This window comes from Bombus vancouverensis, chromosome 16 (assembly GCF_051014615.1).
Source record: "Bombus vancouverensis nearcticus chromosome 16, iyBomVanc1_principal, whole genome shotgun sequence".
Taxonomy (NCBI): Eukaryota; Metazoa; Arthropoda; class Insecta; order Hymenoptera; family Apidae; genus Bombus; species Bombus vancouverensis.
The window spans coordinates 7181838-7207773 of NC_134926.1; the positions used below are offsets into that span (position 1 = coordinate 7181838).

At 34.9% G+C, this 25936-nt stretch overlaps 1 protein-coding gene across 2 annotated transcripts in view; it reads right to left on the reverse strand.

Annotated features, from left to right (window-relative positions):
• Nucleotides 1-25936, reverse strand: part of LOC117154627 (solute carrier family 7 member 14) — a 70411-nt gene that overhangs the window by 9711 nt on the left and 34764 nt on the right. The window contains exons 1-4 of one of the 2 annotated variants that reach the window (XM_076625732.1): nucleotides 21774-22066; nucleotides 21460-21690; nucleotides 9742-9950; nucleotides 552-723 (exon numbers count right to left, since the gene is read on the reverse strand). In XM_076625732.1, coding sequence (XP_076481847.1) covers nucleotides 552-723; nucleotides 9742-9950; nucleotides 21460-21634 — 556 coding nt within the window. In that variant the 5' untranslated portion in view covers nucleotides 21635-21690; nucleotides 21774-22066. Of the gene's footprint in view, nucleotides 1-551; nucleotides 724-9741; nucleotides 9951-21459; nucleotides 21691-21773; nucleotides 22067-25936 lie in introns of those variants that run through there. The other variant, XM_033329775.2, reaches the window with a different exon arrangement.

Genomic DNA, 25936 nt, shown 5'->3' on the forward strand with positions numbered 1-25936 from the left:
AGAGATTGAATTCATAAAATAATCGAATATTTGGTTACTCCTTATGCTGCACTTGTAAACTATTGTTGTCACAATTATATTTCATCTTGGAACTTATACCATTTGTTTGAATGTAAGCACTTAAAGTTTAAATTAAGACGATGTTAACATTCTTGCTTTAGCATGTTGCAAGCCATAATGTATTTATCCAATTGTTCACATTTTCTATAATTCAAGATACAAAAGAAGAAAGAGATTAATGTTTATTAAATTATATAAAGTTTTTTAAATATTAAAATTAAGAAATTTCATTTTTCTTTATTCCCTCTAAAATAGTATTATATATATATATATTCATTATTGGCAGTTGTTTTGTCATTTGTTATGAAGACACAGGCTGTACAATTCCAAATATTTCTTCTTTCCACGAAAGGGTGAATTTAAATTGAAGCTTAATCTTTTAATTGGAACTCTTCTACCTTTCTGTTTTTGTGTCTCCTATGTTTGGTCCTGTTTGCAATCTGAAAATTGTAGAAACAGCAGAAAGTAAAGGGAACCGGACAAGTACTTACCAACCAGCGTCAGCATCATGCTGGTAGTGACATAAGCGGTGAGTATTATGATTAACGAGGCGACTATAGCGAGGGGGATGCTCCTCTTCGGGTTTGTCGCCTCTTCGCCGGTGGTCGCTATAATATCGAAGCCGATGAACGCGTAAAAACACGTCGCTGCACCGGTGAACACCTGCAACAAGTATATTGCCTATTAATAGGACAGTTAAAGTCAGGAATTCCTGTTCAGACGTGTGTATGAATGTGTGTGTGTCAACAGCACACGATCGTTTCGTTTTTTCTTTTTGAAATATTTATCGATGGATTTGTTCTAGTTTGCAATTCATACTTTCAATATCCCCAAGTGGAGAATTTGTCTATGGAATAAATTTTTAAAGAGTTCCATGTACCCTTGGTCTGGAAAATAATTGATAGAACATTCTGAAAGAATGACACATTCTACAATGATGAAAATATTCGTAGAATATTCTTGAAGAGTTTCATATTCTTTAACTTAGAAGGTTATCCTTAGAATTTTCTAGGTAAAACCCCGCATTCTTTATTTGAGAATTTATTCAGGGGATATTCTACAGAAACTTTATGTCACCGAATAGGACATTTTGTCTACAAAATGTTCTGTAACAACGGTATATTTTTCAACTAAGAATTTATAGAATAAATATCCTGGAAGATGATATAAAAATTGTACGCTTTCGAATAGGCGATTTATCCATTGAATTCTGCATCAGAATTTTGTTATTAATATCTTGTCGAATTGAAAATTTATTATCCCTTCGTACAACGTGATGGGAAATTTATCTGAAAAGTTAAAATAAGATACTGATCACATTCTGGGTGAAGCTCGATCGCGAACAAGGGGGAATAATTGAGGATGAGAAATGTTCTGCAGCCTGTTAGGGTTGGAGTTCTGGTGAGCAGAATGACAAACGAGAAGTTGCGCTCGTTTCGTTACTAACATCAACATGTTGCAACTTTTCTGCACAACCGTTTAACCTGCAATTCTGGCTGAGACTTATTTCGCAACGAATTGAAATCTAACTCACAATGAGATATCGTTGATAACTTTACAAGGAATTTAAATCTGATCTACAATCCGTACGATAATATTCACAATTAATAATATGGTTTCACTGAAATTTTCCAATTGTGAAAATCATAGGAGCCTTTTGGACAACTCGACGCTTGATGATTAACAAAAAGAAATGATTCTTTGAAGAATTTTCTAACAACCTATTATTTTAATTTTATAATATTATAATATATTAATTTTATAATATTTAGTAATTAATCTATGAGAGAATTATTTAGGGATAAAATAACTATGCGATTGAAATAACCCGATACTGGAATGAATAAATCAGTGGAACAATGGCAAAGGATATTTCGTTGCTTGGGAAGAGTAGATCCCCAGGACGGGAAGGATAGAAATCGGCAAATTAAGTTGCTACCTTAATAAAAACGTTCTTTGAGAGCTGAAGAGTCTTCCAGGCCTCCTTTCAACGCGGATACTCCGTAGCCCATTAAATTTTTCAAGGTCCCCTAATGTCGTTATGAATTCTGATGTCGGCAGCTTCAACGAAACTGAATAAAATTGAAAACTTAATTCAATCTCGTAGGAAACGAAACCCGAGCATTACGACCATCTTTATTTCATAAAAGTGACGAATCGTAAACTGGAATAATGTTACAACCTTAGATACTAAATTGGATGTGAAAAAAGGCTACCGCTATCGATCGAATTATTCTGAAAATACTAGGGATCTCTTCTAGAATTCTAGAAATTATACTTAACGCTCCGTCTGTAACCTTATCTTTACTTGAGTCTTTACGTCACGTCGTCTGTACATTGGATCGTTTAAGTCCATACAATTTCTTTTATAGGTTTCTTTGAAAATCCGAATCCCAAAATTCTCGAACGTTCTTCCATGTTTGTAGAATATTATGTAATAGTATTTGTTTGCTACATGTTACTTTAATCTTCTTAACGGAGGAAAGACTTAAACAAAAAGAGAACGATGCAGTGTGTAGATGTTGGAACGAAAAATGAGTATGAAGATGAAATAACAAAAATTTCTCGCTGGAATAGGAATGGATCAAGATCCAATTGAGAGGAACTAAATCTGAAGACGAAATACCACGATCAACTGGATCACTGTGAATATCCACGGAATACTAAAAATCGGATTTAAAAACGAAATCCCTAGGAATTGATCGAAATTATATTTTATGGGGATTTCTCTACTCCGATAGGACGGGAAGAATAGAAGGGGAATAGAAGTAGATTGGAATGTAATTCAGAGCAACTAGCTTTTCCCTATTAACCGAATCGCCGTAAAAATCCCTAGAATACTGGGGATTCCTAAAAACTGATCGGAATTTTATTTTCTACGGCCATTTCGCGTGTTTCTTCCGGCCGAACGATCGAATGAAATAAAAAGGAGTAAAAGATAGGAGGGAAACTAGTTTAGACGGACAGGTTTATTCGTTCAAAGTGTTCATCGAGGAAGGAACTTGGCAAGTTGAAATGTTAACAGGTTCTATAGGATGACTTCTTTTCTTGGAAGAGAAAAATCTCGTGAATGTTTGAGAATACACGCTTGACCCTGTAGTATTTCGCCTCCGCAGTTCTCTCACGCCCCCATATTCCAAGCACCGCCCACGTAAAGCCTCGAGTGGAAATGCTCCAAGCAGAGAATGCATTTCCTCGTTAAAAAGACACAGACATCTGAATTTAAACGGGCGTAACCCCCCTCCAACCATTCGTCCTGTAGCCTTCGTTCTTTTTTCTTACGCTTCGTTTTATTTCTGAAATTTATTACGTGCTTTTTGCGTGGAGCTAAACGAGCAAATTTGTAGGTTATGTTGGAAGCAAATGTTACCACGATGAAATACATGGTCGTACAAGAGAACGTTAACGAACAAAATGGCTCGCTTTTAGCGGAGCAAATTGGCAGATATAGGGATGTAAAACCAAAGCCCCTCAAGGCCCGAAACAACAAAGGAGGAATCACTAAAGAAAGTAATAGAGTAAATTCTACTAAATAATTATACTCTATTAAATTAGCAGAAAATGTTGCATCAAATTGTATAAAAATATATTTGTTGATGTTGTCAGTCTTAAGTAGAATAGACAACGTTTCTTTATCGTAAAAAATATCTTTATTACAAAAATATACGAACCAAAAGGATATATTCTCATTAAGCAGCTAGGGAACGAAGTAATTAAGCGAAACAAGAGATCAGAATACCAAGCCAAAGGCAAAGAGGTAGCCACTTCCAAAAAGTTAATATTCCCAAAGAAGATTTTAATCTTTACGCGAATATAACATTTCAATCAGAAAGATGACTGTATATTAAGATTTGTAATTTTTAATAATGTTTGTTAGCTATCATGAATACGTCAAAAGGTAGAGTTTCATTTGCAAATAATAAATAATAAATAAATTATTGTTAACATCGTTAAAACGATCTTTATTTCAATAAGAAACTTAATTCTTATTCACGATTAAAACATTATTTTGACTTTCTATTTATTATTTAATAGGGAAATAAAATTTCCCCTAACGCTGAACGGAGGAGTTTCAAAGTACCTTTGGGTCGTTAAAGAATCGCGATTCGTCCGTATTCTTATTATTCCGAATTAATGACGGCGGTTCGGATGGCCATTGACCTACAACGCACCTCTTTATCCCCAGTTGTATTTACAAGAGGCCTTAACAGGGATCGAAGTTACAACAAGAGAAACAACTACAGAATTCCCGCGTCACTGTTCGATGGACATTACGGAATATAATCAATCGAAATTGCTCGATGGTCGACGGTCAGCCCTTACAAAGGGGTAGTTTCAGAGGTGTGATCAAAGAGAGAGGAGGTAGTTAACGCATGCATTAATATTAATCGAGAGGTTGACACAAGCAGTCTGCCGTGACCTCTCGAGCAATTTCCGGCGTGGGGGTGAGAAATAGGAAGGGACGAGGTCGCTAAAGATTTGAAAAGCCACCCCCAGAAAACCCACGCATACTCCTAAGGTCAGATAGAATGCGCGTATTAACCGTTTCTGGAACGTTGATTTCTCCAGGCATTTGAGAATTTGGCGAATTTCCATGGAAAGGCGAGGAGGAAGTATGATTTTGAATAGGTTAGGAATAATTTAGGCAAACGAATTAGTGTGTACATACCGCTGGCTCTTTCATTTCTAGAAGATTAATATCTGAAGGCATTGAAGAAACTGGAATCTGCAGCATTTTAATTGAAACTCGAGGAAAAGTTTAATTTTGTGTACGTTAGGAGTAATTCAGAAAACCGAATATATATAATCTTTAAGGGTGTTTGAGAATCTCGAGGATTTTCATTGAAAGAGGAGAAAAGAAAGTTTTTTATAGATTAGCAACGGTTAAAAAAACTTGATACATTTGAAAGATCTCTAATGACAATTAAGGATCTAGAGAATTTTTGTCGAAAATTAGAAGTTAACTTCCTTAATTTATATTTCTGAATTTAATTTCTCTAATTAAATATCAATATGTATTCTCTTATATTTGTTTATAGTTCTAAGTACTATAAGACTGTTATAGGTTAGGTTTATTATAAAATCCTTCATATAAGTTAATATCTTTGCCGCCATTTAACGCATACAGCTTTGTGCTTGAAAGAACAATATTGCGCCATAACGATAGGTATTGTTGTTATTATTATCATTACATAATAAACGCCCTTTATGTGCAAGATATTTCTCTCAGTATGAAGTTTTGCCGAAAATAACTTGATGGCGCATCGTTTGCGTCATTAGACGTACCGCAGAAAATCCCTATGATGCACAGGTCACGTCACTAAACACCTAACAGAAAATACCCATGACGCATACGTTGCGTTAGCAGGCGAAAGTGTTAATTTAACAAAGCCAAGCAATATTAATAACATCAACAATATCGGACATTTAACAGAATGGGATTAAAGACTCGTTCGGATCTCTTCGGAAAAACGTCAAAAGAAAATAGAATTATAGCGGATAACCTACGTTCATTTTATCCCTAAAATTTATTTTCGACCCGCACGGATGCATATTCAGCAAAGTTAACTTCACTTTCGTCAGGTTTTCGAAATTTTATACAAACAAGTTTTAACTTGGAATATTTATCGAAGAAATGGTAGAATCAGGTCAATGAAAGGTTGCTTTCTCGGTAGGGGCGAATAATGAAGTGGTATGGGGTGGTTTTTCCAAGGCACGAACAGGCTTTTCAGGGAAAGTAACGCAAGTTGGAAACGTGACGATGAAAAATTCACGTTTTCAAGGGGACACACACGGTCTCGGCGACGGAAATATTCATCGTGGATCGTCGATAAACACGCGATGGGGGTTGCTGAGGGGGTTGAAAAGGGAAAGTATCGCGTGCATAAATGCCAGAATACGACTAGGCAAACTTTTTCTCTTTTTAATTAATAATTCACGACCGTCGACACGTTGGATCGCTGACGACCGACACTAAATACATAACGTTTGGCTGAACTTCGTTTTGAGGCAAATTTGTGATATTTTTTTTTATAACATATGGATAATTTTCGACGAGTAAAATGCAAAAAGACTGCTCTCAAGGCTCGAAGATCATTATCCTAAAAATAATGCATGTATTATAGCTCACTGTACTGTATATTACACTTTATGTGAAACTAGTATTTCTAGATACTACTCGTAAAAAGCAACATCATATGTCATGAAAGGAAATCATAAATTCTGTATGCCACGTAACGCAGATGAATCTAATTTTTATTTTGAAACAGTGTGAAAGGGAGGGCAAGCAGAATGTTAGAAAATCGCCATTTTTCACATCGCCTGGAATTGAAAAATTCATGCACAACCTTAAGACTGTGTCTCCCCAAGGAAGAAGAAACGTTCTTACCATTTCCCTGAGAAACGATGGATAAGTTGTTAAAAATTAAATCCAAATATGCGAACATGACAGTAATCGTACTTACCTAAGCGCTATATTTCATCTTGCTCTTTTTCAGATATTGAACGATTTTCAAAAAGATGAACGAGGAAAGTCAGTTGATAAATCGACTAAAGTTATCGATGATAAAATGAGTAAAGTTTTAAATCGACCAAAACCCGAGCATATTCTTACGAACACATGCGGATGCAAAGTCGTTGTTCACATTGTTGATTGCTGTTCGCATGTGACAACGATATTATTTTGGATTCGCACGATTCGCAATCTGCAATTGATTTGGTTGCTAATTTTCCCATTCTAACTACTTTCAAGACGGTTTTAGTATCTTAAACAAAAGGGCAAAATATAACGCTTAGGTGAGCTCCATCACTATATCTCATCATTCACAAGTTTCTCATCGTTTGTTCAGAAAGCGACATCTTTTGTTCCTTGGGAAACACGTTTGAAGATACCGCATGAATTTCTCAACTCCGGGTGATACTACAGTTGGCCATTTTTGAACATTTCTCTTCGATGGAAACGTTTCATTGAGAAACGCGAAGATAGAAAAACCTGAAAATGATAAAATGCGGGCGTTGTCAATTTTCTTCTATTTATTCTGCTTTTCAACGAGATGAATATTCCAATATTTACCCGTTTCAACACCTCCGACGTCCTTTGAATAAACGTTTCGCGAATCCTTCGGGATGAAGAAACTCCGCTGCACCCACGGGATATTTAGTATCATGAATATTGTCTTTTTTCGTTTGCCTCCTATCTGCCCCTTGGTCCCGTGCAAAAATGCTACTCTGCATGCCACGTACTTGAGCAGCCATGCGTGTAAAATAATCGAGTTATCGAACAATGAAATTTTACTAAAGTTTGCTCTTGAAAATTGCAGGAAGTTCGAGTGGAAGAATGGTTGTCGAGTGGTTTGAAGAAAATGGAGTGGTTTAAATGTGACTCGTTTCTATGAGGAAATACCTTATATCAAAAGAGTTATTTTCTGTGAGATGTAATAATGTTTATATATATATATGTCTATTTGTAAATGTCTATTTGATGATCTTGTTAGATTAGATATATTGTTTAATTAAAATCTTATTGGTTAAGAGGAATTGATTATAGATAGCATAAAATAAAACTAATAGATACTGGAAATTCTATAAAACAAATTAAGTAACGCGAGATGAAGATCGACAAAATTCGAGGTTTTACTGGCTAAGGGGAATCGATTATAAATAACGTAAAGAAAAATGAGATAATAATTATATTATAATTCGAGATGAGATAAAAAAATACTATAAATTCTGTGGAACAGATTAATTAACGTCGCATAAGATGAATATTTAAAGAAATCTCTGATTCGACAGATTTCTCGCCTGGCAAATGAGAGGATTACGGATGATTTTCGAGAAACGACTACTTAACGAACGATATCCCCGTTGAAACCTAAATAATGCATCCCCGTGCTAAATTCAATTCCATCCGTACGGGTCACACGGTTCCCGGCTAGCGTGGATTCCCCGCGAGCCGTGAATCCGAATTCCCTTTCTCCGTTTGTCCACCTGATGCACTGTACGGTTTCACCGGTTTCGTTGAAACCCTTTCGACGCAACAAGTTTGCCATTGTTCCGTGAACCGCGAGTGAAAAGCTGCCGGAAATGGACCGGCAACTCTGCTTCCTTTCAAACACCTCGCGCTTTCCCACACTTTTTCTTTTGTCCCTCGCTGAGACGAGATGCTGAAGCTATTCGATTTGGTGACAGAATCGCGTAGATTTCACGATATTTAACGCTGACTTTACAGGATTATACAGCCGGTTTCAAAATTTAATTGAAAATTGTACATGCATTGTTGTATCTCTTGTTCGTCTAACTTTGCGCAAATTCTTATATTATCCGATTAATCGATATCTCGATTTTTGTTAATGTAAGGATTTACATAAAGTTAAATACCTTTTATGATAATTTACATAAATTTATAATAATTTACATGAAGTTGAAGTTAAGGACAGCGCCTGGTACGATTAATGTTGAAGTATTCGTACTTTTCGATATTTAAAATTCGTAGCGCGAATTTTTGGAAATCGAATATACAGGGTGGTTGGTAACTGGTGGTACAAGCGGAAAGGGGGTGATTCTACGCGAAAAAAGAAGTCGAAAATATAGAGTAACGATTTTTCGTTTGAGGCTCTGTTTTCGAGAAAATCGACTTTGAATTTTCGCTCGGTACGAGTGCACTTCTTCGCGTCTCGTTATAACGGATCTCATTGTAGATCGTTGTCTCGATGGAAAAATTTAAAAAAAAAAATTTTAAAAGTAAAATTTTTATTCTATAGTTACCAACCACCCTGTATATTGACTTTTTCATTTATGGAAGACTAATATCTGAAAGCATTCAAGGATATAGAGGATTTTAATTAAAAGGTGTACAGACGTTTGATTCTGTATAGGTTAGGAATAATTTAAGAAATCGAATACATACTTTTTCATTTATGGAAGATTAATCTCTGAAGGTATTCAAGCATTTAGAGAAGATGCTTCCATATTTTTGTCTGATTGAATTAATTGGTGGATGAAGTTAATAAGAGTTAGGTCTGAATGAATTTCTGCCGAGTTAGGTTAAATTAGCTTTGTAGATTAGGTTAGTACTAACATATGCAAGAACTGGTCTAGATTTGGTACAATCCACATTAAGTTTGACTTGATTTATAATTAGATTTGCATGAAAATTGGACTTTTGTGTTGAAATTTTAAGTTAACTAAAATTGTGATTAGCTTTAGGTTAGGTTTGGTTATTAAGTTTGTATCGTCTTTAAATAAAGTCCTAGTAACATTCCAGTTAAATTTGACATAGCAAAGACTGTGATTAGGTTTATTGAGGTTAGATCAAGCATGCATCCAGTTTAGTTTAAACTGAAATTAGTTTTTGGTGCAATTTTACTTAGATTTTGATTCAATTCGGCTAAGATTCTTTATAGTATCATATATAGTATATTCAAAGAAGTTTGTATTTACCTTGTCTTTCATGCATTACATTCGATGAAATTAAAAGCCGAATAACTCTTAAATTATCCATTTTCTAACACAAATGTCTTAATACCTTTCTGTATAAAATAAAAAATCTAGAGTTCTATTTAAAAAAAAGCTACCGATGGCCTTAAAATCTCCTCAACAAAATGAACTCGAAGAAAGTTTTTTCCATCGTTACATGCACTCCTTGTAATAGTTTAACTTGCATATGCATTTAAAAATACTTACACCACTCCAGTCATACGGAAAGAAGCCGTCGTGCTCGTTCCAGTTATCGGTATCCACGTAGTACATCCCCGCCGTCATAATGAACACCCAAACGGCGAGATTGATGGCGTTTAACACGTTATTGAACACCAATGATTTCTTCACGCCTGCGGCCATTAGCAGCATCATCAGTAGGGTGATGACGAATGCGAGGAAATCGGGCGGTCGACCTTTAACAAACCAAAATTATCTCATTCGTCGTCGTTTATACTCTTTTCGCATTGGATCGTCGAACGAATTCTCCTCAAAAATAATTCGTTGCATATATATGTAAACCATAAAGATCATTGTTATAAATTAATTAATGTTGAAATAGGAAAGTCCGTGGTATCGAAATGAAATGTTTGTTCATTTTTTTGCATCTTTATTAAGCTTGGAATATATGCGATTGAAAAGCGTCATGCTAATTAACGGAACCCAATTTGTGCCATCGACTAACGAGACCAGGGATATCGGACTTAGTGGAACGTTTCCGGTTCACTTCGTCTCTGTAAACCATTCTCGATAGCTCGAAATCTCACCCCTTCTGACTTTTTGAGAGTCGATTGCTTTCAATCTGAACCATTCCTATGCACAACCACGATACTTTCCATACTTTACGAAGTGTTAGATATATTACATAGGGTGTCGTAAAAATAGTAATAAACATGGTATGATGGATAAGACGACGATTCTATGTGAGAAAATAAGTGAAAAATATTGAGTACAATTTTTTCGCAGGACGCTTTCTTCCGAGAGAATGAAATTTGAAAATTGATCGGAAAAGATACAGGTTATGTGCAATTTTGTATCTTTTGTTCCGAGTCCTCATTCGAGTGAAAAAATCCTTTCAGGTAGCATCACATTTTCACCGATTTTACCATGATTATTGAGACACCCTGTACAATATGATACCATTTATTCAATTTCAATAATATCTGAACAATTTTTCAATTTTTACGATTTTAAAAAGATATTCTCTTAGAAGGGATCTTGGAATCTAAATAGTTGGCAATCATGATACATAATACTAAATGTAACAACTTGATCCTCAAGAAGTCCCTAAAACTGAAGAAGTCCCTAGAATCTAATTTATACGAAGAGTTACCATAATAACGGAAACAACGGCAATACTCTTCGAAAGATTCTTCAACAATTTAACAATATAAAAATAGAGTAGAAGAATCGCGACAGAAACATAATTTTCGATCGAACGAAACGAGGCAAAGTCGCTGCATTGATGGAAACGCGTCGAAGGGATCTCAATTTCCGTCGTGGCGGCGTTAATACCGAATTGTTTCCTTTACGTGTTCCCTCATCGTCGGTATTTCTGTAGAAAATCAATTTCTGCATTTCAATCGTCCAGTATCTTCATCCCCTGCAGCGGTTGACCGTCTTCATCCCTTGATCGTTGTTTTATTTATTTCACCAGTCCCTTTTCCTCCCCTCCCCCTACATCCACACCACTATTGTCGATTTTGCATCCATTCGTTGGATATGAATTTTACTGTGCTCTATTTCTCGTCCGTTTTCCACCGAGACATTAACTTCGATTCGCTATATTCTTTTTTCACTTCTTTTTTCCATTATTCTTCCCTTCCCTCTTTTTCTTTTTTTTTTTTTTAGTTCTTTTCTCGAGATCGAAACATTGTGACCCTTCCTGGTAAAATTGCTTTTCCTTCTTCTCTTTATCCTTTCCTGCTTATTTTTCTTTTTTCGGAAAAATATAATGAGTTTTCTAAGAAATGAAATTCTCTATCAGAACACTATCGAAATTAATCGTTCATTTAATTCCAACTTACGAGAAACGGTAGTGGACTGTCTTACACCACTATGATTCCCAACCCCTTAAATAATTATCCAAAAGATCTTTGCTATTATTCAAAATTAATATATTCAAATAATTGTCTAAAAGCTGATTGGTATTAGGCTTGGTGTCCAATATCGAAAACCATATACTTTTCACTATACACATACCCTATAAAAAGCAGAAAAAGAATTGTTGAAAAGCTATCAAGCTACTCGAGCCACCGGGACGTGAAAGAAAAAAATATAGAAAATCGATGTGTATGATGGAGAAGCGAAAATGTCGAAGTTAAAGAGAGGACTTCGATCATCTTGGGCGAACAATGATAATGGCAACACCTGGCAGAGCTTAGGAAGTTCGTCCTGCGGAACTGGAAGTCTGTTTGATCGAACAATATATCGTCGAATGGCGCATTGGTCCGCTTGATAGAACAAAGAAGACAATTCTCAGAGGGAATCTCCTAGGTTCCAATCGAATCGATCATCAGTGTGCTCCATTGTACTCGTTCGAGGAACTGAAGACTTGATAATGTGAAAGTTTTCGGCATTATTGGAAACATGGATTAAATCTAACATCGGTGGGGTTTGAATCGAACCTGTAGTATTTTGGAGGTTAGGAATTGTACATTGTACGAATTCATTGAGAATCTATTTCATAATTTGAATTTTACCAATATTGTTATTCAGTAACATTAAGGATTTATTTCTCCATCTGAAACAAAGGCTACAGTTCCATTTTATACATAACCCCTTTAGGGATGAATTTATTAAGACTAAAATTAAGGTTAGGAAAGTATATGTTTATCAAGTATTGAAGTAAACCATTTTTATCCCATTTCATGGCTACATTTTTTAGAAGCTAATTTCCCAAGATTAGAGGAAAATGGAAAGAACAGATGTTTAAAAAGGAAGATTAATATAACCCAATTTGAATAAAGAAAAATGTTCAAAATAGGAAATTAATATAGGTTAACCTATAGATGCCTCGTCAATCATCGATCAAAATTCCTCTAATCACCGATCAAATAGATTCTCCATTTTCTACTGAAATATTGAACAAATGAAACCTAACGTCAAAAACGAATGAAAAGAAAAATGTGAGAAATCAGCGAAAACTACGAAAGCCCCTCTTCATCCTAGGATACCTTAGTTCACGTTATCCAGCCTCTCTTTAAGGCTTGTCCTCATGAATATTAAGTTCGAATAGCGTGTACGTGTTGGATACGTGAATCATGGATCACCCAGTGTATCCTTGGCTGCGAAACGAGGGGAAAAAGCGGCGAAGGGTCGCCCAGAGGAAGAAGGGAACCCGGGGATAACAAAAAGGGGTGCGAGAGGGGCGCTTGCGCGGATCAAGTCTAGCACCTGTGGACCTCATCGATCCGAAACGAAGCCGAGCACTTCGATGCTCTTTAACCTGCCCACCTGAACCCACTTCCTCTATTCTTATTCTCTGCATCCGGCGGATGTCGGATTCTTCGTCTTCTCTCTTATTGTAAATCGATCCTTTGATCTCTTCCTAACCTCTAACACTGCAGTTGGCAGATCTGATTTCTAAACTCAATTTACTCCTTTGGATACAATCCTGTGGGGATCCTTGAAATATGGCTGCTTATAATTAAGTTAGGGTTATTTTTCTTCAAGAATAAATTGAATTTGGTTGAATATACACTGTCACTCATAAATATATATATAGGATACTTCGTCTGTAAAAAATAGTATGTGTATTTTATCGGAGTATACAAATTTCATGACAAATTATAGCAGCACTACAGTTCGTATGGAGTCACTAAAGTCTAATGTAACTATTAAAAATGTAACAATTAAATATCATTGTTGTACTAACATCGAAAGTCTTTCTATCAACTTCGAAGAACACTCTAAAGCGATTTTAAATCCAAATTGGATCCTGTTAACAATAGGTTAGCTTTTACTTCGACTTGTTGCAGAGTAAACCTTATTTGAATAACCTGAGACTTCAATGGATTTTGGTAACATTTGGAATTTATTAATACTGAAAGAATTGTCATTCTAAGGTCATTCTAAGATCATCCTAAGCCCAAATTGAAGCCTTATTAAATATAGATTATATTCTATTGCAACTTGTTACAGAATAAATCTTCTTCAAATTAACTTAAACTTCTAAAACTAATTTAAATCTGTTAATGACGAAAGAATAAAAATACACATTAGATACTTTTATGAAAAATATGACAGAATACAAAACGTAATGGCGTGGATCGAAATCTATGGAGCACCCGGTAGATTTTAGATGGCTGAGACCAAGAAAAAAAGAAAACCGAGGAAAATAAGTTGGCACTTCTTCCTTTGTTCTCCGATGGGACTTCTAAGTACGACCCAGCTGCAAAGTATCTAGGAAGCGAAGTATACGTGGTGCATTCGAATAATGGCGGACGCACGCTTCGTTGAGAAAGCTGGCTGAACCGTTACCATCTGCTGGGACGATGAAATGGCAAAGGTGAAGACGTTAAGGAAATTCATTCAAGGATCATCGTGCAAGGAACTTTCATCAGCCAGCTGGAAATATACACAAAATATCGCTTTTCCATGTTCTCACTAGATTTTTCAATGCTTTGGTTAAAGCAACCCTTGGCGAACAGAGACACTTCTAAATATTTTACGTGGAAGTGTGTCAGATAGTTCAGATATTACTATTGCTTCAGACAAACATAACCTAAAAGATGAAGCAACATAATAGTAGTTAATATTTGACATGTTTAAGTATATTTGAAGATTTGAGAAGAAAATTGGGTGGAAAATCATGGAAAAATGCTTTTTGATCGAACGTAAACTTGAACTCTAAGTAAACACTTGACTGGATTGGCGATATTTTATTATACATAGCCACAAAGATTATGAGAAATAAACTGATTGCAGTTAATGAAAAATTGTGATTTATCCTTATCTTGAAATACTTCTTGGTGAAAATAAACAAATCTGTATACTTTGAGGTTATGTAGATTAAGTTTACATAATTCTAATTTCCCATAAACCTAGATTTATCACTATTACAGATAACCTAACTTAGCTTTTCCACCAAGTTTTCCAATCGCCTCATGACATAACCATTGAAACTATCGTGTGTCAACGTAAAGTGTAGTCAAAAATTTGCAACGACATTAAAATTTTGTTAAGAACTGTATCTCTTGGACGATGAAACCGACCCTCGACGATTAAAAAGCGGGAAAACGTGCCTTATCGGCAAATCGCAGGTCTTCGTGACTCGTTAAGCTTTTTTTGCGTTGAAACAATTCAAGGCAGGAAACAAAGAAGAGTTTCATTGTTTGCCAGGAAATATTCCTTTGGCCTCGTGCACTCGAAAGCCCTAACTTGATAATCGTCGAGCTAACGAAGTATCAATTCTTAGGTTATTTCTATACGTGGAACGGTTTATTGTCCACCATGTTTGAATAACCCGAATCTATTGAAAAAATTCCCTAGCTAAAAAATAGATACGATATTACTAGTCTTTATTAAAGAAACGTAGTTTGAGTATTATTACATTATTATAATTTAGGAAGTATAAAGTATCCAAGAATATTATACGTCAGATATTTTATATCAGGATTTAAGAGAATATAAGATTTTTATTAATCTTCTAAATTAAAATTCAAAGGAAACTCTTTAGAAGTAAATTACGAATACAATAAAGTTGTTTTCCACGGAAAAAGCGTAGTTCATAAAATCTCAAACATTCTTTTCCATATTTTACTAGAAAAAAATCCACAGCTATAAATATCAAATAACCAACCTTTATTAAACAGACATAGCTTAATTTACATAAATAAATTTTGATGAACAAATAACTTCCCTTATTAAACCGTCATGAACGAGTGAAAAATTGTGAGATATTAAAACGGAACACTTCGCATATCGAATGTGCTGATAAACCTGTCATTATTAATCGTTACTTATTGCATTCCGGTATTCTTAATTTATTACAAGCAATGGAAATGTCCGACTAATTTATGCGCAAACCTTTTCCAGTTTCCTTTCATTTCCCCTTCTCTCTTTTTACATTTCATATTTTCACCGCGTTCGGTTTCTAATTTCCGGCCTTTATATCGTTGTTTCTACGGTTATGTTATTTCAGACTAAAATATCGTTAGCGAAGATCAAACTGCCATGTTCGATTAGCTCAATCGCCATGCCGATGTCTTCCATTGTTTCTTCTACCACGAGTTTTCCTGAAAACGATCCGATAAAAGGGAAATTCCGATATTTCTCTCGTCTTTTCTCAGATAGAGAAATTTCCCATCTTATTTGTCTCACGAACAACTAACCTGTGTTCAACGATAGCTGAATGATGGTAATTCTTCGATTTTGTAGGTTATATTTTATATCACATATTTCTATATATATATATATATTTATTAACTATTTAATAGAAGTTTCAATGTCCGGCTGAGCAACTTTTTACAATACTGTTTGTTAAAAATTTCCAAGAAGATATAGAGAAAATAATTTATTGAATTATTTTATTGTATAATATGTGTCATATAATGTTGCTATTTCTGTATTCAAAGGTAGGATCGTATTAGCTATTATTTTATTTTTTGGATAAATCTATCACACCATTCTGAGTCGAAAAAACATTATTACACTTTCTTACATGGACTAGGGATAAAAACAAAAGAACATCTTAAACCTATCGATTATATCTAGAACTATCTTCTAGTTACTATTTATTGTAACTAGCGTATCTACATATGGATGGCGAGCACGAACTAGTGTTGCCATTTTCAACATATGAAAACACTAGCCTGCTAGGCAAGAGATTTTTGACCATCGTCGCGAATAAATAAAAATAAAAGGAAAAGGGATTAAAAAGGATTTGGAACACAGACAAAAAATATGGCTGGAACTTTTGTACTGGCGGGTCGATTTGGAAACAGATGGCTTCGCAAATGGTGGAAGGAAAAAAAAGTGAAACAAAGAAAGGAAGAAAGGAATTCAAGCTTGTTTCACAAAGAGACAAATGGTGGCCAGGAATATTGAACTGAAACGCGTTGTCTGTTTTTTCATCTCTTATTCTCTTCGTCTCTTTCTATTTCCGTAGAGGATTTTTAAACGATCTCTGTAGTATTCTATCCTACAAAATCATAAACGCAATCCACTTTCCAATTTTTCCCCTCTTTTTTCTCACCTTTTCCCGATAATTAATTTTTTTAATCGATCCTTTGTAACGCGAATTGGAACTGCAACGTATCGTTTCAATATGTTTTAAATCATTTCAGTATGCTATGTTATACAGTTCCTAACGTGTAGATTCTTTGAACGAGAAAGTCATTTTTGAATTCTAGATTTTCATCGACTCTTTGCCTGGAATTAAATTCAAGGTAAATTTGTACACTTGTATGAAACATAGAATAATTTGCTATAAATTAAACGATCGTGTTATAAATTTACAATTTCAGTATATTTCATTTAGAATTCTCCCTGAAACTAGCTGAAATTAAAGTTAAAATTAAAAGTAATGGCGAGTCAGTCTTTTTCGCTAGTCAGTTGAAGATTAGATTTTCAGAAAATTATTATTTATTGTTACTTTGACGGAGGAGGAAAGCTCTTTTAGTGAAAAAGAAGACGATGTAGGAGAAGTGTAAAAAAAAATACTACAACACACGATGATAGAAATAAAAAACAAGTAATAAGTTACAACTGAGAAGAAGGTAAAATATAAAATTAAAAATTCAAATATAAAAGTTATAAAATCTAACGTTATGACATTTTTAAGTTCTGCAAAAAATATTAAATTACATATCCTTAGAATCTATGCCCTAAATCGCGTCTTTTTCAAATTTTCCTACAATATATTAACGATTACAAAAGAAGAAGATTAGGAATGGACACGGCATAAGCTCGTAATAGAACTGTACTGAAGATTTTTATTTGCCTCAAATGACCGTTTCGTCACTCGAAACGCGTCAACTTTAACGCCCCATTGATTTTACGAGCACGCTATATCGACTTTAGCAACTGTAAGTCCGACTATCTGAAACTTGCTACTTAAACCGTAGGTCTGACTAGGGTCGAATTCATGCCACTTGCACCGCGTTCCACCATACGTACTACTGTCCCAACTGTCTGACCATAAACTTCCCTAACTCCTCAACCACGCTCTTCACAACCCACAAAGCAGAATTCTCGTAAAAAAGTTTCGCTGAATCAAGATTGCCAACGTTTTCAACAAATATATTTGGATATAATGGATCGTAAAAGCGATGGAACACCTGTGGACAGCTTATGTGTCTTGTATGAAACATTTAGAAGAAAGACTGTTCAATTGATTGAGAAATTAGATTTTATTTTGAAATTACACAGGGTATAATAGAACATGCGAGACTAACTTTGGAAGCTGGTTGTACGACAAATAAGAATGAAAAAGATTTATATAAACGTACGTTCAAAGATCTATCTTCACAAACAAATTTACCCTTTTGATTTTTGTATTACACAATTACCTTTACAGGGAAGGCGCTCATGCATTTAGACGTAATCAGCGCTTGTTAGAAATTGCGAAACGAACCGCATTGTTCGAGTGAAGATCCGAACTGGATTCGTAGAATCTTTTCTACGCGCTAGAGAAATCTGATAATCAGATTACCAATGTATTTGTCGCGGGGTAAAGAACAAACCTTTAGGTGCGAAGGGTCGACTCGATCTCATGAAATTAATTTTACCGCAAACTCAACTCTCGTTGCTTCACTTGCTTTCCTAGCGATAGTAGCGAGAAAATGGTCGGATCAGCAGTCCTTTTTCTATTTTCTTTTCTCTTTACATAACACGTGTGTTTCTGTGAGAAAATCAAGTATAGCGTTGATAAAACAAATTATAAAGTATTCTAAATAATACTAATAAATTAAATAATTTTAGAAGATTTGATAATTTAATTTAGAAGATTTTCCGCGAGATTCGTGAGTTTTATTGACTTTTGCAGTAAGATTATTTTTATAGAAAAATTCATCACTATCTCCCGTCTAATACGATAAGAAATAACGATAAGATAATGAAACCGATTACAAATTCTACTTTTTAGAACATAAAATTTGTTTTCCCATCCCCTTTTGTAATCGGGATTTTTCGTTCCTGTAATTCATCACTGTTGCCTTTTTGTTGCAGACAACCAATGACCTAAGCTAATTGCTTTAAACGATCCGTACAAGAGCACACTCTTCATGATTTTCTTAACTACAAATAACACTGAAAATAATATAAAATAAATGATAAATTGCACATTGAAGTAACTACACTGAACATATGAATTATTAAACATTCGCTAAATAAATGTTCTATAAATTATTTAAAGTCCGATTGTCCTGAAAGAATGCATTTACACAGGCCTCGGTATCAGTAGAACAATCCCATACTCATACAGACATCAAAGTGTCACGAGCCAAATACGAGATGCATAACCAATACTCTCAAGTAGAACAATCCGCCACTGGTGAGACACTCGAGTAGAATGATCCTTGTACGCGATCGATCCACCGCGAATAGAATGTTCCACTTTCGCGTTCGCCAGTAGAAGCGCCGCGTGAGTAGCCAGACATCCAGAAATGTAACTCGTAACAGGGAGACCGGATATCCAGTTACCCGGGTTTCTCTTTGTTGTTTCATCAACCCGTATTCATACCGTGTAATAATCGGATGCAGTAGAATAATCCTAGCACAAGTCCGCAGGCACAGTGTCCTAACAATTTTGATATAGGCGACAAAGAGAGTATTTCTACGTGAAAAAATAAATGGAAAATATGCAAAATATATGGAGTATCATAATAAAATGGAAAAATGGGAGGTTTTAGTATTTCTGAGAAAACGAACACTTGTTTTTCGATGTATCATGTCACAATTTTATATTCTCTCATAGGTGTTAGATAAGAATGAGATATTTTATTCGTCGTTTTATTCTGCACCATTTTTAACTTTTCTTTATGATACGAAGTAATATATAATGCGTTAAATTAGAGTGTGAAAAATGGAAAGTACATTGTGCACCACAATTTCTTGTAATTACCATGAAACTGCAGGAAATTTTCATTCAAATTAATAGGACGTAGCCCGTGATAATGAGCACACACGGTAGCATAACACAGTAGGAAAAATGTAAAATTCAAAATTCGCTAAAATTGACATTTCCCTTTTTCCTCGTGGATCCTTCATATTTAAACTTGGTTAATTGCCGACTGAATACGAGAGAAACAGTTAGTGGTTTGAAACGAAAACAAGTGGAACATATGGAATAAGATTTTCCCTTTAAAATGCCTCGTTTTCAGAAAAATAAAATTTGAAAACGTATTCCGTAAAAAAAGTAAATTTTCAAATTTGATTTTCTCGGAAATAGAGTATCCTGTGAGAAAACTGTACTCTACATTTTCGATCAATTTTCACACGTAGAATAACATCCCGCCGAATCTTCTCTCCTGTCCAACTCGGATCCGACCAAATTCGAATATATTTGACAAAATTTCAAATTCGATTTTCTCAAACTCGAAACGTCACACGAACAAATTTCATTTTACATTTTCGACATATTTCCACGCGTACGATAACCTCCTGCCGATGATTTTATCCTGTCCAATCGAAAATTATCCAAGTTTGAGTATACCCGACAAATTTTCAGATTCAAATCTCTGGAAAACGAAGCATCGTATGAGAAATCTTTATTCTACATTTCCAATTTATTTTTTAACGTAGAGTTACTCTCCTTTCCATCGTACCATGACATCTGGACATCCTGTACATGTGCATGTAGTACGAGCCAACGATTTATCGGACCAGCCATGAAATCTTCATGCTCAGTCTTCGCAGCACTGCCACTTGTGAAACATCGTATTAACGACCACGACGAGCGTGAGTAAAAGGAACAGACTATCAAATGAAGTTTCTTTGAGCTTGTACGCGATGTAAATCTCTCTTCTTCGTGCATTTTCGCCTATGCATTTCAGCTCCTTTGATGGATCACGGAAAAAATTGTCGGGCCTGTTGTATAAAAGCACTGTGGCTACCTTTTTACCATTTTGCCTAGAAGCGATAGTGTACCACCTCTTAGTACTTTTTAGCGCAGGTGCAATTTTTCAGCGAATCATAATGCCATCTCCTAACCGTTTCCTTTAAGAAACGCTTTTTACCAAGTAACGTATTATATAGTATCTTTTAAACATCTTTTCACGTGAAACTATTTTTCAATTAGTCATAATGGCAGCCTTTACCGCTCTTCCCAGAGGGAAAATTTCATTTTGAAATTTATCGTAAGGGATGACCTCATAATAATCAACAGCTGTACCCATTTTCATTTTTATTTATTTTTTTTTTTTTTTTTTGCAAGTTTTCAAACTCGAAAATAGATTCTCAGGAATTCGGCAAAAATTCTTCGAAAATACGTAAATAAATCGTAAAAAATAAATTCATCTTTTCGAAATATACTCTTCACAATATGTAATGGCCAGGAACAAACACGAAGACTATGCGTCGTTGGAATGTTCGAAAAACATTATCCTTGTGAGAATGATGCATACTCAGCAGCTAATAAACGCAAACAGCCGACAAACAGTCGATAAGTTTTTCAAATAGATTTCACGTTGTTTCTAAAAACAGTCGTTCGTCAGCAACGTAGCATAAATGTGTAAACGTTGTGTGTTACGTGTACAGTTCGTGATAAATACAAATCGTACAATCGACATACTAATGTTAGAATCGTTTCTAATAAATTCACTTCAATGGTGGAACTTGTTTATCCTGCGCGTAATATTATGAAAAATTTCAAGTCCCAATATAATGGTAATTAGCGGATTCTACTATACATTTTGTAGTCGCGGTATAGTGAGCGGATAGGATAGGAACGTAGTTAAACGGTTGAATGGGATAGTAGCTCACCAAAAATGGTTCCCACGCTGTTGGCTATCGCTCCGGAAACGGCTCCATTCGTAAGGGCATCCAGGCAGGCGCTAAGAGCGCAGGCACACGCGCTCGTACCTATAAGGTACTCCAGTATCATGTTCCATCCAATAATGAATGCTATTAATTCGCCTACGGTCACGTAACTGTACATGTAAGCGCTGCCAGTTGTGTGAGGCACTCGTACTCCAAACTCGGCGTAACATGCTCCTGTAACATCAACACGAGATATCGTGTTAAGTTAAATAAAATCCAAACGAGCTGTTGTTATTTCTTTGGCTAATTTTTCCTACCCCCACATTTCAGGATTATTCTTTTGATAACCGTATTATCACGTAAGCGTTTATTATATATTTGATAAAGCGATATTCTATTATGATATTCTACACTGAATCTTTTTTTTAGGTTATCTTCTGCGCTCCGCAATATTATTACTATTAATAATACTTTCGATAAAATAATAACTAATTATTGAACCTGGGCCCATAACCTGTTGTTATTTCTGTATTTAGACGTAGGATCACAAAAGCTATTATCTTTTTCTTTGGATAAATCCATCACACCGTTCTGAACCGAGAAACCTTTATTGCACTTTCTTACATAGACTAGGGATAAAAAGCAAAAGAATACCTTGAACCTATCGATTAAATCTATCGATTGTATCTAGAACTATCTTCTAGTTACTATTTATTGTAACTAGCGCATCTGCATATAGATGGCGAGCGCGAACTCACGTTGCATTTTCAACAGGAGCAGATATTAGTTTGGACAGTAACGTAGAATTTCAAAGATTGCAATCTAACTTGGTTCATACATTTCTTAGTAAAATTCCCTATCTTTGGTAAAAGGAGGCTATCGTATAAAAAACTGACCGAACTTTCTGGCCAATCAAATGCATAGCCACACGATGTAGATTTCCGTCCACGATAACACGATAGAGAATATGAGAAAAATTCTCGAAACTTTCTTCGATATGATACAACAAAATTTGTAAAAAGCTGTTGGTAAAATATTTGGAAAGTTTCTACAAATATTTTGTATTACAATATAACAAATATGCTCGGAATCTTCTCCCAGGAAAAATTTGTTCATTCGCAAACACATTTTCGTTGAGGCGTAACAAAATTTCTCAATATGAATTGTTGATAAAATATTCAAAATTTACCAAAATGCTTTTTCACGTGACAAACACGCTCAATTCGGAATATTTTAAAAACACTCAAAGACCTTTTTGCTCTAACATAGACAAATTTCTCAGTACGAGTTGTCTGTAAAATATCCAAAAAGTTTCCAAAACTCTTTCACATATAATAAAAAAAAACATTCTCAGACTGCTTGCTAATTAAAGATACGTATAGAATTTGCAAAACCCTTTTTCCCATAATATCAAAAAAAAAAAATGTTCAAATCATCACTCTAGCAAAATACCAGAAAATTTCTTAAAATTATTTCTACGTAGAATGAGCAAAAAGTAGCCAGAATATTTTTCAATACGATATGAAAAATGTTGTGAAAATTCTTGCAAATTAAATACACCACGCAAATTCCCAAACTCCTTTTTTCTTTCTCTCTTTCTCTTTCCAACAACATCAAAACCCCTGTCCAACCTGAATTTCAACCAAATATAAAAAATGTTCTGAAAATACTAATAAGTAAAGCAACCAAGAAGTCCGCATTTTCAATAGTTTAAAAAGTTTCGTACCGTATTGAAAATTCCTCTGAGAGCATTTTCCAATGGAAAATATCACAAAAGCTCTCGAAGCCATTTCGCCCTTTTTCATTAATATCAACAAGCTTTGTCAAGCTATTGTTTCAGCAAAATAGCAAAAAATTCCTGAAACGTCTGATTGGCGTTGGAAAAAAAAATCGATGGATAGTAGCCAGAGAAACATCAACGGAATAATGAGGCAGAGGCGGCGATTAACGATATGACATGATAAATTAGCAGTCGGCACCGGCGTACATCAGTTATCGACGTTTTAATCCGTTGGTTGATTCGATCGGACAACCAGCCACGTTCTGATGTAACAGCTGATTAAAGCTTCACGCGTTTAAAGGCCGCTAATTGATGCGCGAGTACGACCTGCAATGATTTAAATTAATTAGCCTCACGGCGTCAATTTCCTTCCTGATTTTTCACTTTTTTTTTTTTTAATTTCATTGACCGTGACACGTGCCTCGCTCGAATAAATATTAAAATGTTAAAATTCGCGTTTCATCGCCGATAATCTCGACGTACGGCGGCGAATAATTTTCAGACATGATAATTAAGCACGTTTACCACGTGTTTGTTTAATTCGTTTATTTATGAAACTAGCGTATTTCGCGAGGATATCAACGTGCAATTTCCGTGGTATTTTAGATTTACGTTATCGGTACAGATGTAGGAGTTTCGGTCTGGAAACTGGATTTTAACTCGGCAAATATCGGACAAAATAACGCCGCGATGGTAAGAATAAAGAATGAATAATTAGCTTGTGTTTTTGTTTAACTTGTGGCAAATTTATGGAAGCAAAAATATTTTCTGTATAAAATTATGTTAGTATTCTCTTCGATACAAGTAGGAAACATATCGTACGTTTTCTTCAAACTGAAAAATCTTCTCTAAATATTCTCTTCAATGCAAAAAAAAAAAAAAAAGAAGATACAATATGCTGTACCTTTAGAAGACAAGCTACGTTGTATTTTACCTCGAAAAGGATACTAACATATTTTAGAAAGAATATTATATATTATATATGATATAACATATTTTACATAGAAAATATCTCAACTTTCACAAGTTGGAGATTTATTAATACAATGTGTTGTGTGTTGTTGTAACATATTTTATCAATCAACATATTGTATATACAACGTATTTCCATTAACTGAACATATTTCATATTTTTACTTTCGCAAATTGAAAATGAAAATTAATCGATGCAGCACCGAGCATCTCCTTTACAACGAAAAGAATATATTTCATACAGAAGATATTTCTATTTTAAAGATAATGCAATGTATCATGTACATGTCTTTTTATAATACATTATTATTGTATATCATAGAGAACTGAGAGACAAACGTATTATGTAAGATCGCCACGTAGCAATCCACGTACAGTTATGGGATTCGCGCGTCTGGTTACAGGAAAGCAAGGCCGATGCGCAGCCCGTAAATCTAATCCGACATTCTTTTCCACTCGCCTCGAGCCATAGCAGCTGTCCTACCGTATATGTGTCAGCAAACAGAGATGTATGGAAGCACGTGCACCATGGTGATCATGGACCATATTCGTGACCGGTGGCCCGATATAGGGAAAATAGGAAAACGGGTTTTTCCAGCGGCAAGGGAAGTTTTGATGATACAAGTTAGACGAGAAAATGGATAATACGATTATATACCACGTGTCGTGTAACTGTAATTTTGAGAAAATAGTTTTGCAACGAAAGCGGTAAAAGATTTTATCAGATAAAATGAAATTGCTTAGACTGACTATTTACGAGTGAGAATATTGTAGAGGTTTCGAGGTCAGTACATTTTTTTATGGTACGACATCAAAATAGAAAATAAGCTTGAAAGCTCTGTGAAGTTTGATTTTACAAAATTTTAAGCAACGAATCTGAGCACTATGCCGCAACGTTGAAATTTTCGAATATCTGTTCAATTAGTCGTTTTCACGCGCGTTCATTTTGACATATTTTTGCGGAAATTTTATTTCAATCCATGAGGAAAACTCGAAGAGAATAATTCAAACGAAATAATTAAAAAACAGGATTTTAGTTGATTCTGTTTTATAATACGAAGAAACAACGATTCCTATAACTAATTAGACAACTGTTAAAAAGTATCCCACGATATACACCGGTCGGACAAAGAAAAGTATAGTCAGGCTATATCTGTCTAGACAGCCTATAAGTAGAAGCAGACTGTACATTGTCAGACATTTGTAAGTCTTTTAAGATGTGACATGATAACACGATTTGTAAGTAGAATATACGCGATATCCCGAGTACAGCAAGTAGAATAGAGTTATACGTAGCATTCTGTTTTTAAGGAGAATAACTTTATGTGTAATCAGACTTTAGAATAAAATTGCGGGAAGCAGAATATTATAATAATTTGTATTTTTCATCGACTTAACACGTGTGTTTTAATTGCAATTATTTCTATTTAAAATTCGTTTCAGCATTTTGATAAGTACAACACAGTGTTCCGAGTAGAATATCACCAATTGTGATCAGACTGTGATCAGATGTTAAGGGGAGTAACTTCACATATAGACAGACCATAAAATGCAGTTGTACTAAACAGGACAATGGAAGAATTTATTTTTATTATCTTCGTGCGTGTCGTACGTGTAAAGATATACCTCATGTATTGCACATTAGAAAAATTGTTTCTGGCATGCACGTCGACTAAATTCTATTTTACGAATTCTCTAAGCGAAATACAACGTTCCAAGTAGAATATA